The sequence below is a fragment of the Galleria mellonella genome, unplaced genomic scaffold (genome assembly GCF_026898425.1).
Source record: "Galleria mellonella isolate WM207_F2 unplaced genomic scaffold, CSIRO_AGI_GalMel_v1 utg117, whole genome shotgun sequence".
NCBI lineage: Eukaryota > Metazoa > Arthropoda > Insecta > Lepidoptera > Pyralidae > Galleria > Galleria mellonella.
The window spans coordinates 9,413,781-9,436,128 of record NW_026441980.1 but is presented as its reverse complement, the minus strand read 5'-3'; the positions used below and the strand labels follow the sequence as shown (position 1 = coordinate 9,436,128).

General features: G+C 28.2%; 1 protein-coding gene across 3 annotated transcripts in view; it reads right to left on the bottom strand.

Moving 5' to 3' along the window:
- The window catches only part of LOC113511820 (protein lin-28 homolog), a 34,750-nt gene extending 17,807 nt beyond the window's left edge, over positions 1–16,943 (bottom strand). The window contains exons 1-2 of one of the 3 annotated variants that reach the window (XM_031913512.2): positions 16,803–16,943; positions 14,589–14,735 (exon numbers count right to left, since the gene is read on the bottom strand). In XM_031913512.2, the coding sequence (XP_031769372.1) occupies positions 14,589–14,735; positions 16,803–16,809 (154 nt within the window). In that variant the 5' untranslated portion in view covers positions 16,810–16,943. Of the gene's footprint in view, positions 1–8,095; positions 8,366–14,588; positions 14,771–16,802 lie in introns of those variants that run through there. The other 2 variants (XM_052895580.1, XM_026895538.3) reach the window with 2 other exon arrangements.
- Positions 16,944–22,348: the final 5,405 nt, after the last annotated feature.

Sequence of the window (22,348 nt, the reverse complement as noted above, 5' to 3'; positions counted from 1 at the left end):
GGCCATGGTAACAATTGCCGAGATTAATATCGTCAAACAGATGTAATGCTATACCTTTACTGAATGTACACCTCCAATTATTTTTCTGAAGACTGAAAATCATCGATGTTGTGAAACACAAAGAGCATAATTTTGGCTATTTAGGTTTGTTATTTTGATAACATTGCAATATAGAAATCGCTCGCTTTAAATTAATTTTACTATATGTGTTTTATTCATTTTATTAATAAAAAACGTGGGGTATAAAATTATTCGAATATATTCGAATAGCACTAATTTACTAATTTAAATATTAATTCTTAATAATATTCTAATTATTCGAATATTTGAATAAAATCTTTACAAATATTGCATGAAAAATACCATTAAAGAATAAACATAAAAAAAATACAATTTAATTGATACTCTCCTTTTTAAAGTCGGTTGAAAATAAATAGTTCTCTATATTTAAGTGGCTCTCAACTGCATGTCTATATGAAAAAAATAGTTGACAGCAGCATAGGCGCGTGTATCTGTTTTGTACTTTTGTTTACACAGCATGGTGCGCGTGAGTCGGCGAGCGTGTACCACTACGCCCTACCGCTGCCGCCGCGCGCCTACATACACTGGAATTTCAATGCAACCAAACATTCTTGTGCACTCGAAGTATTGGTTGCATTCCACTTCTTACCTATTAATAATGATTCAAATTTAAAACTTTCGCTTAGCACGATTTATACGTAACTAGAGATGAAAATTAATAAAAAAATACAGCTAATAATTAAAAAAATCATTATATTATTATATTGAATAAAAATGTCATTAGAGAGACTATGTAATCTAATTTAGTCTGTCTGTCTATCTATCTTTCTGTATTCGTTCCGGCATCATACATAAATTACTGCGCCAAATCAAATACTGTTTTCGAAGTTCCATTCCTTAAAAACCTAATTTAAAATTTGTTTTGTTTTTTCGGGTTTTTATCTTGATACGGTATCTAAAAGTAGTCTATTTCAAGAGTTATTGGTAGTTCAAAACCCACGAAAACTAGGTAGCAGGCAACAAGTAGTAAAAAATAAAAAAGAAACAAGTTTTATTTGAATGTGTTCTGTAAAAATGAAAAATACTCTCTTTCATAAATACCGTTTGTGAGACACAATAAATGCTATTCGAAAACCATATAGAGCATACTTTATAAAATTAAACATAGCCATTATCTATAATAAAGCTACTGGATTGTAAATACGTTTAAGCCATAATATGTACTAAATGTATTTATATGATAAATTAATAAAATATGAGTTGCTTCAAATTATTTACAGTTACGTGAATTAACAATGTGTATGCATTTGTAATGTTTTGTTTTGAGAGATAAGAAAACTGGGGTGACCATTGAAATAAAAGGCACACTAATCCGCATAAACATATTACATATTAAACTCAGAAGTAACAACTTATGACAAAGACAGTGGGCGTTGTATAATTATTAGATATTTATTCTGTTGTTTATATATACAGATCAGTAGGAAGGTAACCACAGGTGGGATATTACTCTTATTTTATTAACAATAATAGTACAATTTTCAATCCAATATTTGGTGATACTGATAATGTATCTTTTATTCTAAAATTCAATAATTTGTGATAAAAAGTGGGCTTTAAATAAATTAAACATTTATTAAAATTAATGCTTCATAATTTCATTCATTACACACATTCATTCGAAAAAAAAAATTCACTGTGCTCTTTTTAATTACAGTTTACAATAATGGTAATACTCGGGCTATCTTAAAGCCACTTTCAGAATCTACCAATTTATTCAAATTCTGAGCAAATCAAATTGTGGCAATTACTTTGGGCTACAGCAAATCTACTATTTATACATAAATCATCCATTAGAAATTTCAAATATCTAGTATCAACTAAAGTAGAATAATCGATAGATGTTTAGAAATTAGACATTTTAAACACTATTATTATCATACGAATTAAAATGTAGCACTACAAGGTACTCCTTGAGACTCTCCAAAGCTGCTGACTTCAGATAAATTGTCCGTTGAATATTTTATTAATTAGGTATTTATTATAAACTTAGATGAAATAACCATTAGATGTTTTGAAATTAGGTACGTCTACTATATTGTCATTACGTGAATTGTCATTATGTGAATCAATTTTAAGTCTTCTAATACGTTACCCACTAAAGGCCCCGGTCATCGACCTTCATTTAGAGTATAAATATTGCTTTACAAGAAACAGATTATTTTTAATAAATTGTTGTTTTCACATTTTTTTATATTGTGTTGACGGATTTTGTTAGCAAATACAAAGTACACAAATAAATTAAATAAGTTTCAGATTTGCAACGATCCGTCTGGTATAGCATGCGTGAGCCATCATCAATAGACCATACAAGCATGGTAAAATTATTAGAGAAATTAAAAAAATTTATACTTATTGAACAATTATAAAATGAGTAAGACTGGAAGAAATATAAGTACCACAAGGAGGATACTAGGCAAATCATGACTACAAATATCAGTTAATAGTTGTTGTATTAAACATACATTCAAGCTTCATCAACTGCATCAAATAAGTGCAATTAAATTTTCTATAATATCTGAATATACATATAAATATGTACATATAATCTTATAAATATATAAACAAAGAAGGAAACGTGCCAAATCTTGTTTATTGTTAGTTCCTGCAACGATTATATTATTTTGGAATCTGAGTTAATTTAAGCTCGTGTTATTTTAAAAGCAGGAAGGGGAAATTGTACGCATATTTTAAGTCGAACATTTTACTGCTTGTGCGCACCCCAATGACTTATTATGTAGTGGTAATCTATTGTACACCAGATGCACTAGTAGTAATTAATTTTGATGAGAATAGAATATATTTTTATAACTGTAATTTAAAAAAAATTAAATAACTTGAACAAGCTTACAACCCACCTAATGAAACATGTTAATCGTTATGTATATAATTTTTATTAATCTCTAAAATGTGCCTAGTTATTTATACATTTTTTCTTTATAAACTTCATTTTCTCTAAAGATTGCATAAAAATTATTTTTAAAATCCATTCCATAACATTATAAGATATATTATATGTAGATTCAGCTTTATTGAGCATAAATGCACTGACATATAGGTATCTTGAACTAGACAAAACAACATATGATATTACAGTTTAATTAATATAATCATATTATAATTTTAAATTCTCTAATATCCCAAACTTAAAAATAGAAAATATAGAGGAAAAATTGATACAGTATACTATTTGCTTCGCGAAATCATTATTCATTTCAACAGGTAAATTGTCCATTACTAATATAGACTGCACCAGAACTGTCCTAAGCTATCTACATCTACTGACTTTCTGAAATTATCTTTATTTGCAGTCATCGCTCTTAACCGCATTAAAATGTATGGTTATTTGCATATGCATATTACAAAGTCTAAAATAATTATTCCTTTAAGTAGAAATGCTCTTACCAGTGAAAGTTCTCAACTTCTCAAAAGCTTGTACATACTCGTACATATAGGGTCGTGTATTACCTTAGAATTTTTTTTCAATTGAATTTTTATGCACAAAATTTAAATCAAGCTAACCATTTAAAGGTACCTGCATAAGCGAAATTAAACTATACGTGTTTATATTTACAAATTTTTAGCTAAGTATCTAATTAGCATTACATATGATACTTAAAAATATACTTAAAATCACGACTATTTTCGACACCCGTAATTTGAGCTCCTACTATTCCTTTTTAAATACGGATACTTATATTAGCACAACGTGAAGTATTTAAATATAGTCTGGGGTATTACCCCATTTGAGTTCATAGTCTTTTTTATTTATTTTTTATTGAATACTGTACAGTAGCTTCTAGTGATGGTGTTAAAATTAAATATCTGTAACTATAGTTTAAAAATGTATGAATAGCATTAAAACCATCTTTCTAATGAAATATTAAATAGGTAAGTACTTATAACACTACTACCGAGTCAAAATATCTGGTATTTTGGACCTCTATACATTCGCCATTCAATATAAACGATCCCTTCAATTATATTAAAATAATCAAATGTATTAAAATAAAAAGTTTGAGATTTAATTTTTTTCAATATATCATCATCATCATTTCAGCCATTATCCATCTATTGCTGCACATAGGCCTTAATTTTATAGACATATCGTCTTATTATTAAAACGTCTCTAAAAATAAGTATAATAAATATATTTTATTCAAGTATACTTAATAATAAGCATTTTTGAATCGCCATTATTTTTATAAATTTATTTTTTAGCTGCAATCTTAGAAGAACGGGCAAGAAACACATCCATTGCTTTTTTAATGAGTACGAAAAAAAATATGAATGGATAAAATTACTATCACAAACTTTGTATTTATAAAAAGATAGAAAATAAAGGCTACAAAAAGGTTTTTTTTTTATACAACTTAGAATGGCAAGCAATCTGACGGCCCACCTGATGGAAAGTGGTAACCGTCGTATATAGACATGAGTAGTACCATGGACATAACAGAGTATACTGTTTCGCCCATGATACCCCCTATGTGTTGCCATTCCTGAGGACTAATATTTTATTACTCTGTACCCTGTAAATTCACTGCCATATCCCACCCTTCAAACTGAAACACAGCCATGCAAACACAACTGCTTCACGGTTGAAACACAAATGGGACAGAGGTACCCAAGCAATTGACTTTTGTACAAAGTCTCCCTCTGGAGATATATATTCTTCATACAACAACTATACTAACGCACAATAATTATTCAATGAAGATTTTTTTTTCTAAATTGTAAATTGAATAAAATAAAATTACCTATAGAAACAGAAATGGGTACGTTAAGTGCTTAAACATTGAAGTATTATCTCTATGTACATTAGTAAATAATACTTTAATTTACTCAAAGGAGATAAAGCTACTACTTACTTAACTCCCGATTTAAATGAACACTTTTTTCTTATTCTTTAGCTTTATACATTTTTTTTTCAGTGCTATTTCGCGGCTCACTTTTGGCCACAACAGAATATCAGTGTTTTGCTCTTTTTAGGGCAAAGCAAAAAGCTGAGTTGTGGCCATTTTGTATTACTGTGGCACACGCATGAAGAAAAAAAAATTGTTACTAATTTTATGCATTCTGATTTTGTTTTTGATTTTTTTTTTTGTATATGTATTTTTGTTATCTTTTTTCACTTTACATTTGTGTTTTGTACTGTTTGTGTGCTGTAAGTAATGCAAATAAATTATTTATCTATCTATTTTATAAAAGCATGGTGAATATATAGTTGAACAATATCTCGCCGTTCCTTCAATACAACTAGAGAATTAAATAAAAGCAAAGTTACGATTACCACGACAAATTCGATGTGCAAATTTGAATATACACATATATTCCTGATATTTGGACCTAGCTGAAATTTTATTTTAATTTAATATTAATTTATTTAATATAATTAATATTAATATGTTTGCGTCATCATTAACATATCATCCTATAACTGTCCACTACTGAACATATAGCCTCCCCTTTGGTGGATTTTGCCAGTAGTTGTCATGCTTGTCAGGGGGATTAGAACCCGCAGTTAGGCTTTAGAGATGTTTTAAGAGGGATCCTACTGCCTATCCCACGCCCTCTCCTTAGTCATCTCTCACGACACCCACGAGAAAGGAAGGGGGTGGCCTATTCTATGCCGGGACCACATAGCCAATATATATGTCTGCGTAGATCAATATAATTGATCTGGTATGATTACACAAAAACATGATCATATTTGTTTTTTTCTTTACTAGCAGGACACAAATCTGATACTACAACCGAATTTATGTCACATCCAGTCAATCTAAATTATTAAAACTGGAAGCTACTGTTTTGCACTTAAAATAGTCTCATGTTTACGTAATGTATGATTATATTCGGCCTGCATTTGTATTGAAAAAATCTACAAATTCAAGACAAAACATCATCATAATGAATAGATCCCAAATGTTTGCCCATGAATTATTTAAATAAATAATAACTTGCCAGAAAGCATGATTAAGTATTTATCGCGTGAGAATTTTCATCACATGTTAAATTTTTTTTTATTTTATATGCAAATATTTAACTTAAATTTTAACTATGCTCAAGTAGCATTAGCATTATAATCCTGAAAGCACTTTCTTAAGTTTTTTTTTGTCATTGCTAATTATTTAAGTCTGATTTGAATTGAAAACGAATTGGCATCGCCAAGTTTTTATAACAGTCTGTCAGATAGTAGTATAGGCAAACACCCATGTGTTAACGATCTATACAAAAATCAGGGCTAAAATATGCTATGCTTAATCGACTATTATCTATACATGTCTGTATTGCCCCTAAATATCGAGTAGATAGTTCACATTCTACCAGTAACATGTGACAAAATGTAGGATACATTACGTCGAGAATTCCCATTCTCTGAGGTCATTGACACACACCGTGCACTATATAGTAGAAAATATTTCTACCGACATGTAGCTATGAATGGAGCGTGCTATTTTTTATAAAACGTAACATAGAAATACGCAATAACAACTCTACTGTATGTGTAGAAATAACGATTTCCGTTTAAACGTAGACTGAATCACTGCAATGATAAACCGTTAAAAACTGAAGAGTTCACGAGGTCATTCGAACAAATTACTCTGCCTGTTTTGCTCAAATCTTAGTAAACAAAACACATACCTAAGTATGTGCCTGTATATATTGATTATGCGGCACATGGACAGCAAGCAAATGAAATGACCTAAAACGTGTCATTCACTGCTTTTGGCTGTTATCAATAGTAGCGTCGTAGGTATGGAATTCAAACGTGAATCATCGTCAAGTGGCGCTTTTGCTATGGGGTCTTTAACTTAGTAAGAAAGAGACGGCTAAATGTACCACCATTCAGATTTAATTGACTGGTTACGAGTCGGACCCTGCAATAGGGACGTAACGTTACTTAACATCGACTTTCTAAACATTCCGAACAGTTCTTAAAAGAACACGGTATAACAAATATTTTCATTTTAAACAGTTCCATAATAATACAGTCACAACATCCATATTTTTTTACTTAATTGAATTTTTTGGCTGTATAATTAAATAATATAGTAGCATCTATAGAGTTTTTCTCAAATAAAAGAAGTACTTATAATTTGAAAAATATTGTTGAGTAATTTTGAAACTTTTCAAAAAATTGTTTTATCTATCGATATTATAGCCATCACTAAAAGTATGGTATGCCGTTGACAAAAACACGTAGTGCAAGAATAGTGGGGACTAGAGATTAAGGTCCTTCGAAAATGCAGTCGTCTTACCTAAGCACGCACACAACTACAATTCGCTCACACATGGATAATCGATTAAGTTATTCGTCTATGAACTCTAAAACAATTTAAATAGAATATAAGATCCCACAACAACGAACGTATGGTAAGTGTATTGCACGCGAGTGACACGCACGCGAGTAACTAAAACGGAATCGTAGGTATAGTAAACAATTGCTGCTTCGATGCGTAGGCCTTGTTGTTTGATAAAATACTCATAGAACTAGTTTAATTATAAACTATGACGTATACGTACTACCTCGTAACTCCATATAAAACCGAATATATGATTGTACAATAAAAGAATTCAACATTTCAGTATTATTTAGCTTTCTTATTCGTTTAGTACGTTCTACGTTTATAAGAAATTGCTGCGTAAAACGTGACGTTATCTCAGTATCATAGAAGTAAGATATTCATAAGATTATTAATAAATGGAATCTACTTAGTGGTGTTGGTCAACGTTACAAACAGTAAACATGGTACGCATATGTGCGACATCAGTGAACGAGACTCTATTAACCTCAATTCGAATAATTTCAATGATGTTATAAACAACTATTTTTGATTGCCTTCCCGGGCGCTAAGAACACATCCGTACGATAAGGGCTATGATATTATTCAATACTACATAATTGTTAACGTTATTATAAGAAATTAAAAGTTATGTAAGTACAAATTTTAAAGAAATGAACGTAATAAACTTTCAATTTAATAATCTTCAGTAGATATTTTATACTCACTCGAAGAGGGAACTGCATTTCCGCCTTCCCTCCCGCTCATGGTAACAAAATAATCTTAACTGACACCACAAATATCACCTTTTCGTAACATCCATCTTTCACATGAATAAAAGGCACTATGTTTTTATTAAGTTCATTCAAGTTTTATTGAGCGCGCTTTTTAAATCTTATCAACTATCAATTTTTGTTAGATGCATAAGAGCGGTCGCGCGTGCGCGCGTAGCGACCAGCGACGCGTACGCAGGTCGACTGCATCGAAAATGAGTGACAGTGGTGTAGACTCGATGCCAATGGCGCGGTGATGCGGCCGATCCCTTCCCGGATATCGCCAAGCAAGTAGTTTTTAAAATAGAGAAGCTAACGGAACGTGTGCACCGGCCGAAAGCGCCGGCCGCTTTACCCCAACCCGAAATGTGTCACTTGACGGCATGCCGCGACTACCGCCTCAAGAACGTAAGTTCCCAGCTACTTCCATCAGAAAAGGGCACGTAACAGGGTGAACGGCACCATCGAACACACGCGCCATCGCCACACCCTATCTCCTAACGAACATCACCAAAAACACTCGCTTTACAACAAACTCGCTACTGATAAAAGTCTTTTTGTAAACCAATTATCTGGGTCCAACCACAATGCTATGTATCAATTCTAAATTGTTTTTCTATTATTGTTATATGTTCCACTGCTACCATCTAGGTATTTATTTATACGTTTAAAATATTTTTTTAATGTAATACACTGGCTATGTTGGTAAAAAGTGATATGTCCTGACTAAGTAGTCAGGACATATCACTTTTTACTAACAAGCCAAAGCAAAATAAAGCAAGCGCTTTATTATCACTTAACTGAAACTACTGAAGTAATAACAATTTTTAATTACCCATTACATTATTTGTATACAAAAGACTGCCAATAAATAAAATATTATTAAAAAATGGAACCTTAAATCCTTAAACCTTGAAATAAATTTAAAATCCGCCAATTTTTTATTTAGAAAATCAAAACTTCACATATAAGCTTATTATAAAAAAATCACCTCTTAATAAATTAAGTAGTGGTAAAAATGTGCATGTAAAATTTATCTTTAAGCAAAATTCTTAAAAATTTATACTTACGAAACAATTTCAGTATTATTGGAAAATCATCCTTAATATCTGGAAATCGGAAGTGAAAATATGTATGGAAGTTTTATAATTTGTTATTATTTATTTGTTTACTATCTTAAAATTTTGTGTTCATAATCTTCATATGAAACTAAAAGTAATGTGTTTCATAATTCTTTCTTAATGCATTTCAGAACAGTTACTCGTATCTAAAATCGGAAATGAAATTATAATATTGTGAAAATTTTAATATTTTTTAAGTTGTTAAAAATATTGTAGATACATTTTATCCCCGAAGACATTGATATTGAAATGAATAGGTATAGGAATAATTTTTAAAATAGGTACTGAATATATTCTTAAAATGCTTTAATAAATAGAAACCTACCCTGTAACTAAATAAGTAACATTTTATTCTTTCCCAGTAACAGATTCACACAGCCGAAGCCGCAATAATTAGTCACTTCATATACTGTCAATAGTTTCAAAATACTATTATTACTTTTTTTTTTTATATAACAACATAAAACTGTGATAGTGTATTTGAAATTATGGTAATAATAAGGAATAGGTAGTCCCTTGAAGAATTCGTGCACGGCCATTGGAGATGGGATATACTTTTGAGATATTATGTATATTTTATCTTGTTTTTTATTCATAAATAGTATTAAATATTAAACAGTGTCATTATCAGTACACCTAATAACAAGTTATATTTTTATCATCTTACAAATAAACACTATCAATAATTGATATTTTGAACAATAATCAATGTTACCATGACCTCTATTAGTAAATAACTGTTAATAATTGTGAATTGTTTTATGTAAATCATTAAATTTTGTTTAAATAAACAAAACCATTAATATTATTGATTATTTATACTTTAGTGTCTATATATTTCAAATTTCTCAATTTTTTTACCGTTGTCAATGACAAATTATAATATTTGAATCACTATGTACAATTGATATATATTAGCAATAAAATTATTTTCGTGAAAAACCTAAAAATTTACCATTATAACTAATAAATCGACAATTATCAGAAATCATTCAACCAGTTGGTTCCAAATACAATAAATCTATTCAAAACTATGACAGGGGACTAAATTCAAATTGATATTGAATTTAAGGAATCTTGAGAAATTAACCTGAAGATGAAATTAATAAACAATGTTTACTCGGAACCCCGTAATCATTGAAGATTTCCTGCACGCCAGGACGCACGCCATAATGGTTCGAATAAAAATAAGGATTCTGTATAATAAATTATGTTTAATAAGAACGCAATTGAACAATTTAAACAGTTTTAATAACTTACGTTGACAATTTTCATAACTCGTCTTAGAACCGAATCAACAAGTATCCTATATGTAAAATTTCTAGTTTGAAGACTCGGTAATTTTTGCAATTGATTGATACACTAGACAGGTTATTTATCTTCATATTATGAATTATTAAAATTACCCGCCTTTCTCCCGTATGAAATTCATTTTTTTCATATTCTAAGTTCAAGTTTTTTTCTAATGAATACCAACTAGTTTTTGTTGGGCATTGAAATGTCACTCAATTAGTTCTTTTTGACATATACAGATAAATATCCAGTTTAAATTAATAATAAGAAATCTCATAACCTGGATAAATGGCAACGATTCCATTTTAAAATATATTTACACTATCAGCGAAGAAAATTTATCTTTATATTTTTACGTCTAGAAAACAAAATCCGTAAAAACAATGAAACGCTAGAGCGGACGTGCTGTCGCGTTGTTTTTCATGGGTGCGGTATCGTATACGTATTTAAAAATGGAATCGTTGACCGATTATCTAATAGAGATAGAATACAGAAACACGCAATCTATTTCTCTAAAAGTGGAGTTAGAACAATTGAATGAATATTCCTTCATCTCTTAGTCATCCATTTCTTCATTTGCTATATACCTACAAAGTGCATTCTAAGAGCATTCTTTTGTTGTTCTATTCAACTGCAATTGTATATTATTTTTCCATTATTCTTTTAATTTAAGCCTACTTAGTTTTACGTACTAGCTCGTATTCTGTGCACTGTGATGTAGTGGTTTAGTAAGAAATTATTTTTTATATACAGTTGTCTAATTTATAATGAAGAAAAATAAAACGTGAACGCTATTCTGATAAATATATGACCAAACAAACCAATGGAATCTCGCATAGCAGTAGATATAGAGTTTACGGCACATTTATTTTGTTCTCACGATTCCGGGTTACCCAACTTATATAACTTTAAATAGATTTTAATGTAGACCTAGTGTCTATTAATACAGAACAGAATAACATAAATAACGTTAAACAAATTAGAACTTTAAAAAAAATATATTAAAATCAAATTAAAAAAATAATATATTTTATTTATATCAATCTTTGTGAAAATATTTGTTTTATATGTTTGGTGTGCATTTTACAAACTTGTCAACATATAAAATTGATCCACCGAAAGACTATATCTTATATTATTACAATGTAACATATTATCCAAAAAAGTACAAATATGTAAATATATGATATAATTATCAGTCCTAGTATAACAACACAATAACAGAACTACAAAATTAGAAAGATTACTTGGTAGAGATAGAAAAGACTGCTCTACTTTTTCTCCCGTAGATATTCTACGCTATTTATTTACGAAATGAATATTTAATAGTACCTATATACACAAACAACCGTGTCACATTATTGTAATATCAGCTTAAACAATATTAATTTATTTTAAGAACACTTTAATCAAATAATAAAAAAGTAAAATACATAAAAACTTTCTCTTATTGACGTGTTTAATATTTTTTCTATTAATATAATGAATAACGCTAAAAATTTTGCTGCTTATGCCTCCTAAAAAAGTCTAATAGCAATAAAAATACTAAGATCTGTTTAAAAAATTTAAAAGTCTATTTGCTCGACCTAATTACCACCGCCGCCTGTTCAGACTTAATAAAAATTTCAATTCAATATCGAACAAATGTAATGTTAATTATTCAGATATTTCTGTTTACCCCTATCATTGATAAATCAAAGTTTTATTGTACGTTACAATCTTATGTCCACTTTTTCCACGTTTCACTGAATAGTAAGCAGGCAAGGCGAAATTTGGAGCGTGTGGTCTTGCGCCCTAATCTGAGGACCCTTCGAGAGATGTCAAATTGTGACGAACTGGCCGACCAAGTCCTTTGTCACTATCTAATCCATATATGATTATGCACCAACAATATCTCACAATAGATGACCCACAAGAAAGACAAGTTTTCAAAATAATAGAACCGTAGAGATATTGTAGGGAATACTTTCTCTGATCTTTTCACCCCATATAGGAGATTGTTAGTGATTTTATTCTCTATAACTTTAATTCAAAATAGATAGTTACTAATTACATCTATTATTCCAAACCCCACATTTGCCATTATAAGGATATTGTAACAAATACAGTTGATTGCTTTAAAATTCATAAATATACAAAACATGCATAGTAACAAATTTAAATTGTAATAGTTTACATTTGTATTTGCTTTATTTAAATATATGTCTATAAGCAACGGTCACCACTTTCTATCAGATTAGCCGTCAGCTTGTTTAGCATTCTAAGTTGCATAAAAAAAAATTTAAAACTTGAAATAATGTAGTGAACTTAACTTCTGTTCTATTATGAACTGAAATAATAAATTTCAAAATTTTTTATAACTGAAATTTTCTCTGAAATAGACTCCACAGCATATTCATTTAAATAATATTTAGTAATGCAAAATATAATATCGATAATAATTTAATATTAAATTTTACCCTAATATTAATAATCAAATATAGAAAGTTTAAAAATTATACTGAAAATTATGGTTTAGTTTAAAAAACTTACAAACCTACAATCTTTTAAGTTATCACTCAAATTTTCTACCTGCACCTAATTGAGAAATATTGAAAATTTATTATAGTTTTTATTTTTTAAGTATAAAAAAAATATATATTAATACTGTAATTCAGTTTATTGTGCAAAAAAATGTGTTCCAAAATTGATATATTGTATCTATTTTAAGAGCTTTAGCATGTGTATATTAAAAAAGAAAAAATAGAGAAGTTAAAAACTGAATGTGTACCCATTTCGCGGTTTACTGCCTTATTGTTATAATTTATAATAAATCTTACCGGTACGCATTATGATAATATTTATTAAAAATTCTCCATGTTAGGGCTTTTTCTATCTTATTCCGCACTACTTAAGATAAAGTAACGTGGACATCTATTGAAAATGTTTATAAATAAATTACTGTACAACCAAGCAGATTATCACAAATGTATATTAAATTAGTAATAACGAACATAATTTATAGATGGCGGTAATATAGTTAGAAAAATAAATAAGATAACGCCATCTATAGATGAATACAGATACTATATATCGCTACGAAGTGTAGAAATAGCAGGTCCTGCGTATCTCCGAGTATTTATATATAAATTATAGAATTACATTTTAGAGGCGGATCCCGAAGGGGTGGTGCCTTCCACAACCCCATTATCAATTTCAGTAGGTATATGAGATAATTTTTATTATAAATACGTACTCAATATAAATAATATTTTTCTATATAATTTGTCATTTTTACCTAATTCAAATGAACTTAAATGAATGCAGAACAGTAGATCAATTGTTAATAGTTGTAGGCAAATACATTAAAGAAAGTCTATAAAGAAATAAACGGATGCGTTATGGAAAGTGATATGAGCATATTATAAGTACATTGGTATACTCGAGAGTGACTGCCTATTGAGAAAAAACAAACAGAGATGAACCAAGAACAAAAAATGTATTACGTTGATCCTAAATAGTATAAAATAAGGCCAGCAATATGATGGTTGAGGCCACTTTATAATTCTTAAATTTCATTTTTAAGCATATGAAGAAAATGGTATATATATAATGGTAAATATAATGGTATGCATTAAAGCAACATCGATCAACGATCGACATTCAAATAATTCTGTCTATGATATTTAACTATGCATATGATCTCGCTTCATAAAAAAATATCAGAAAATTTTTTATGTGTATAAGTCTCATAGGGCGGAAATTTATTTAATAGAGTAAGATACCGCTCCGCAACCATATAAAAATAGTTAAGTAATTCAAGTAAATAAAAATTGACATAAAAATAATATTGATATAAGTCATATCTTTATAATAATCTATTGTAAACAAGCACTAGATTTTAATTTCTAATCAGCTAATGAGAAGTATATGTCAAATATTACTATTGTCGTGGAATAAATAAACTTACAATTATACGTATAATTCTAATTCCATGTAATTCAACTTTTTCTGATTAATTATTGCTCAAAAATACAAATAATGTATAAACTTACAACTTTTTGTATAAACAGGTGAACCGGATGTACCGTTGGTAACTACTGGCGATGCTGGTGCTGTCGCCTTATTACTATCTGTACCCTGGTGGGTCCACGCTGCAGCCGCCGCCGCCGCAGCCGCTGCGGCCGCGCATACGCTGCACTCTGTCAATGATATTGACATTGATTAAAACAGTGAATTAATATTATATAACATGTTAATATTCTTAATTTTCAGCACTTGGTGATATTTGTATTATAAGCCTTATAAAAAAACTCTTTTACATATTTAACACGGCATGTTTTATTACATAAATATAATAAATGGATAATCCCATCATAACATTACAGCATTTTTAAGGTTGATACATAATTATTGCAAATTTTTTATACAAATTAATATTACTAGAAAAGAACATGTTCTTGTCTTCCACAACAAGGAATTGCTATAGTTAATTTTAAACTTTCACGTTATTTACACATATTTATAAACACAATCGAGACTTAACGCGATGTAAAAGCTTTTATAGGTGAATAGTATCTACATACTTGCTTCTTTATTTCCGAAGTCTCGACGTGGATTGCACCACGTCGTGGCCACGACAGGGCTTGTCATAGTTACTATTTACCTATAAAAGCTTTTACATCGCATTAAGTCTCGATTGTGTATTTAAAATAAGAAATTGCCATCCTTCAATTGACTACATGGGAAAGAACTAGACTAGTGTAAAATGAACATTTGAAAGTACCCTAAATGACGAAACCAGTAAGGTTTTTATTATTACACCTTTTTATAGAAAAGTGCAAGTGTTTTTCTCATAATATAAATATTATATAAATTAAAAAAAATTAAATATAAATAAATTATTATTTTTTATTAAATTCGTATAAGCCCTTGTTATGTGAAATAATTAAAACTGTATAATAAAATTAACATCTGTATATTATGTCAAATAATTTATTTTAGATGTACATACACAGATACATCGATATAGGGTCAATTTATATGGTTTTTTATTTATATAAAGCGTTTACTCCCTTATGATGTTAAACATTTACTACTTTTGTAAAGATTAATTAGTTTTTGTGGATAAAGTCATAAATTACTTATTATGTTTTGATACCAACTTATAGTACTATCGCAGTATTACTTGTTAAATTACTAGATTTTTACTACAGCTTCACCTACATAAACATTTTTCTGAGGATAAATATAAAAAAATATTTAAATAGATATATCAGGTATTACTAAAATTTAACTAGGTACGTTAAATTAAACCTTTTCTATTCTAAATGAACAAACTAATTATTTATATAAACTAAGGTATTTAGGCAAGGTAACTGGCATCCCTTCAATCCCTTAGGAGATGATTTTCGAAAAATTAATACGATGATTACGATTTTTTTAATTAACATAGTTTAAAAAAACTTCAACCTCCTTTCCTATTGTATGTATATATTTATGTATGGATGAAATATTAATCTACTGCATGTAATGATAATTAAACGGGATTTAAACCTACAAATCTATACCTAATACTGAAAATATTTTTAAAAAGGAAGTGTTGTTATTCTTAATTTCTCGTTTTAGTAAAATCACGTATATTATTCGACATTTTTTAAAAAGTAATAAAGCTTAATTAAATATAAAACATGATCATATTAAATTTATAAATAATCATGACTTGTAAAAATTCGGAATAAAAGCCTAATTATTTCATTATTTAAGTATTTATAACTATAAAATTTTAAAAGTCTACAAATTAATAACTCTTTTAGTACCTTTTGACTGCTTATTACGTAATAATTGGAATTTTTAGCGAAATATATACAAAATTTAAATAATTTAGAAGAATCGTATTTTGTTGGATTTACATTACATTACAATTAGGAATATTATATTGTTTAAATAACTATATACATAGTACTATTTTTAGTTATTAAATTATAGAATTATTTACAAAATTACATGAAAGAATAATATTAATATGATTATTTTACATTTTAAAATAATATTCAATTTAGTATTAGGACATTCAATATTTGCGTTTTACTGTAAGAATAATTATTTACCATAACAATAACATTATGGGAACCATTTGATTCATTACATACATCAATTCGTATATAATTTACAAAAGCATAATGGCATTACTTTGTAATTTTATTAAAATACATCAGTCAACGCGTGATTGACTGTTCACCGCACCGCGGTAAATATGAACAACTTACCCTTCATATATATAGGAGAACCCCTCTCAGATATTGATAACCCACCAAATCACTACATAAGGTCTACTCAAAATCATGAGTCATTGGTTTTCGAACCGCTATTAAAAAAAATCTATCACAATAAAATATCTACACCACACACTTCACTTGACATTCGCCGACACTTGTTTATAATAGTAGTACAAAAAAAGCAGACCTACGCGACCGTTTTTTTTTTATGATCTTTTTATTGATTTAAAAGGATATTTATTAGATTATCGTTTTAGGTATCGTAAATATAAAATTTTTCAGTACATACATATTACAGTTGCGGTGCGTGGGGCGATTAGCGAAAGACTGCGTGGTGCTTTTGCGTGGATGTGGGGTGACGCGCATGGTTGGGGGATGCTGGCTAGCTACATTTACTACTAGTAAATAATACGTAGTTTATTTTTATATTTAGATAATAGATATTTTTCAAAAAACAAATGACAAAAAAATCTTAATATTTTATTAGTAACAAAAATTATTGCATTTCAAATAAATATTACATACACAGAGATTATTTAACATTTATCTCTACAAAGAAATAAATTTCAATGAAGACAAAATTCATATGAGACTAGCACAAGATCTATCGATTGCAAAATGAGTCAGTCAAATTGTCATTAAGCACCTTCCTTCTTCTTTTTCTTCTTCTCTTTGATACAATGTATGGTATCAACATTGAAAAAGTAACCTGTAGGTTGTTACGGCTTTTTTCCTATGATTTGGTAGAATATTATAATTGAGACCTGTACTTAAGTATTAGAATATAAGTACAAGTAATGTCATTTTACTGATTTTTGTAAAATATTATTCTTATGACTTAATAACCAATAGCAAAAACTCAAAACTAAATTGCATTTTTACAGTGTACTAGTATTTTATGCGACATATTACCCATTTCTGTATTTTTTACATTCAAAATCAGATTTTTATGGCACCACAGCGACAAAATCATAAAATACCTGTAACTACTGTGTGTGTATAAAATTCCATTTGTGATGACAGTATTTTTTTATTATTATTCATCTATCTATCATTACAACACGTAACTTAGTGTTTTCATGCGAGTCGCGTTGTATAGGCATAACCACACAGAATTTATGTCTAACGAGATTCACATAATCATCTGATACTATGTGCATTTTATATAATTACACTTACGGTATGACTTGTATTGATACTTAATAACATTTTTTATAAAAGTGAACCAAGCTTTTCCTAGGTAGTCGAAGTCTATAATGAAAACTTACATTATATAGAGTAGCTCCATACAAATGCCTCGAGAAAAACAGATTATTAGACTTTTTCATACAATTATGCGTGATGAATAGTTATGCGTGTTTTCTTTATAACTTCTATATTTATTTTGTTGTATAATTTTTGCTCCTTTTTTTTAAAGCGTAGAAAATCATTTTATGTATTAAATAATTAAATATAGATACGTCAAGATACAATATATGTGTAAGTATATAGAACATTGATAAAAAATTTGTTAACTAATTTGGCAATTAGACAAAAGTAGACATTTTTAAGACTTGATGCTCTATCTATATAATCTTAGGAATAGAATGCAAAGAAAATAACACAACACTTCTTAAATGGTAACGTTACAACTGAACAACTATTGTATTGTAAAATCTTTATTGTACAAAATTTATATTGTGCGCATTAAAATACTATTATGATTTTTAACATTAAAAAAACCTGTATGTATAGAGTGGTAAATTGCATATTAATAAAATAATAAGTATTTTTGAAAGTAGAATGTAAGTTACGCAATTTCATGAACTGAGTCTTTGAATATTAAAATTATTGCAAAAATGTAATCGATATGATTTAAATCGATACAAGTAAAGAGACCAAAGTGTATGTATATATATATAATATATATATATATAGTAGGCATAAAAATCAAATTAGGTAAACAAGGTATAAATTAGACATAATCTATTGATATATAAATAAAAATCAAAGCAAATTCACTCGGAAGGTTTGCACCAATGCTGCTATTTCTTTTTTTGTGTTTGAATTTGTCAGGGCAATATTTGTATAAAGAATATATATGTATTTAAAAATCGTACAAAAATATTAATAACTTGGGTTTAAAAAGGAAGATTTGAGCTCTAGTATATACTTGCGTAGCTAAGACCGTCAGCTAGTTTTAATATAAAATCAAAGCACAATATAAAACAATTTAAAAATTATAATTTCATCTTATAATTAAAATAAATAAGAACCCTTTTAGAGTTAAGCTCACCTTTGTACATTTAATTACCTCTGTCATGTTTTTATGTATAATTAATTAGTGAGTACAATAAAGTATTAAAAAAATAAAATAAATTTAGTAAATGCACATTCTGTATAAATACTTCTAGTATACATCTTTTTTGTGCGCAATAAAGAATGTGTTATTATTGTTAATACGATATAAGACTATTCAAAATTATAAAATTACCATACCAATTTTATCTTAATCGATATGGTAAAAAGTAAACTACGTTTCAAATGTTACGTTTAAAAAAGACAATGTAAATAACACAAAATATTTTTAATTACAAAATTTTTAGAAGTAATAAATAAACTTACAAATTATAGATATAATGATATCTTTAATTTTTTTTTTTAAATAATTCATGTAGTTAGTAATCATGGAGCAAAATAAAAGATTATAATTCAAATAAATAAACACAAATCCGGGATCTGAGATTATATTCATATACTTTAGATAGATAGATAGATATATTTGCCAGAACATTGTTACAGATATTGATTTATTGTGAAGTACAAATGTTCGCCTTATAGTCTAAAGCATGCAAAATCATTATTGACTAGGTACATGTTACATTACATCTAATACATACATATAAGTTACTTAACATTACATCAATTATTTATTCTATTAATAATAATAAAATTATAATAGTATGTTAAAAAATCAATTAATAACAATACATTTGATTCAATTCAATGTCAGTGCTATTTAATAATAAAGTATAAATTATGTCATTCTGTGAATAGTTCTCCCAAAAAATAATAACGTCTCAGTACCTGAGAGTGGCCATGTTGCATTGGTAGTAGGTTGTGAAAAGTTGTGCAGTAGAGGTTATGGCAGCACAGAAGACAAATCACAATACTAAATAAAGAGCGAGATATAAGTTACTTTGTCTAAATATTTCCATATATATATAAGCGGTTACAGGAATTTTAATAATTTAAGATTTTACTCCAATAAGTAAAAGCTAATTGAAAATCTCATTCTTTGAACTCGTTTAATAAAAAAACAGTCATCAGATTTAAAACTTAGTTTTAAAAAATATACTACGAGTACATTTTAAATTTTTTAAACCTCAAAGCTAGTATAGTATAGAGCTAAGATATGTATAGTCTGCCAGATGGTGGACAGAATACTATCTCTATGTAATTTTTATAGTCATATTTTTATACAATTAAGTATTTTTTTATATATTATTTACCCATAATCTTACTGTATAATCTAAGTTTTACTGATATGTTGTTGTTGTATAATAATAAAGATTGTTTTAAAAAACAAATTTTAATACTTATAATAAACAAAATAATTAAATTACCATCACGGTATGAAATATTTATAGTACCATATTATAATAAAAAAAAAACATTATAGGCACTAGTCGCCATTGTTGTATTTAATTATAAATAGTTAAATCCGTGCAGAAAAAAAAACAGTCGGCCATATTTGTGAATATCGGGGTACGCATGCGCACTGCACGAGTGAATGCTAACAGCCGGCCGGTCGCACATCTGCTGGTCAGCTACAGGCTCGTGGACACAATGTGACTATATTAACCATGGGTTTAGAAGACGTTTTTAACAGTACGATCAACATTATTTTTAAATCCCACTAATATTGTAAAGTGAAAGTTATAATATATGTATTTAAAAATTTTTACTGAACTACATTTATAAACCAGAATAAATAGACCATTCCCTATTTTGATATTTACACTTCATAGAAATTTATATGAATTGCTATGAATTCGAAGCCATAGGATTCTACTCGTACTGGCACTACTAGTAGTATAAATATGGAAGTATAAAAAATAAAGAACAACTGAACTGCCTTCAATAAAATAAAGTGATGTATGTCGGAGGTATGAATCTTATATATATATATATATATATATATATATATATATATATATATATATATATATATATATATATATATATATATATATATATATATATAATTATTATATACTAGTGGCCCGTCCCGGCGTCGTACGGGTGGACATTTTTTTACATTACATTACATTTTAAAAAGTGGCCATTAAGGGTGCACACACGACGGAAGCTTAAAAATGGAGTAACTTCTCCCGTTTTCCCAACATTTCTCTTCAGTGCTCTGCTCTCATTGATCGTAGCGTGATGAAAAGTATACTATACCCTGCCCAGGAGTATAAAGAATAATTGTACCTACCAAGTTTTGTTAAAATCGAGTATTTTTGTTTCTATAACAAACATACAAACAGACAGACAAAAATTTTACTGATTGCATTTTTAGCATCGGTATCGATCACTAATCACTCCCTGATAGTTATTTTGGAAATATATTTCATGTACAGAATTGACCTCTCTACAGATTTATTATAAGTATAGATAGAAGAAGATAAATAGGTTATATAGAATCTAAATCTAATGATTAATCAAATATAAGAATAATAAGGAATTTTCATTTTTAACTATAGAGTCATCAAAGTTTGAAAAATTATTTTTAGTATAAATATAAAATGATATTGTAATAATTATATTAAATTTATAATTAAACATCATTTTTTAAAATTAAATACAAAATTATAACGATTTAAAAACCAGAAATTATGGTCACTCTACCTATACCTGACCCACCCTATAGAAGTATAAAGCAAATAGAATGGTACGCTAATGCTCCACATTTTTTCTACATTTTAGCAAGATTTTGTAGTTTTATCTTTAATCTCTACGCATAAATGCAAAAATTATAAAATTAATTTAATTTTAATTTATTTTAATTACGGTGTTTGTTACTATTCTTCGTTTAATAATAATGTACTCTTCGCTTGTTCCTTTGACCATATTAGAGTGTAATAGAAGTTACTGTTCTTAATCTATATACCTACATAGAAAAGAAACAGTTTAAATTTATTTGTATAAAAAACATTATTTGTGTAAATAACAATTGTCAGAAACGAAAAAAATGGTAATTTCATAAAATTTCCATTATATATGTATGTACCTTTACATCGTTAAAAAATAACATTAGTTTATGAAAAATTTGTACATATTGTAACTTGGAGCGTCTGAGTATACCTTGTAATAAACATATTTTATAGATCGTGTATATTCATCACATTTAATCTTTTCATCACATATAAATCTTTATTTATTCAATGACAAACAAAAGATATTGCAAAACAATTAAGTAAACAAAGAGCCTTGATTTATATACATATCTACAATACAAATGCAAACCATTTATATAGGGTCATACTGCACATTGT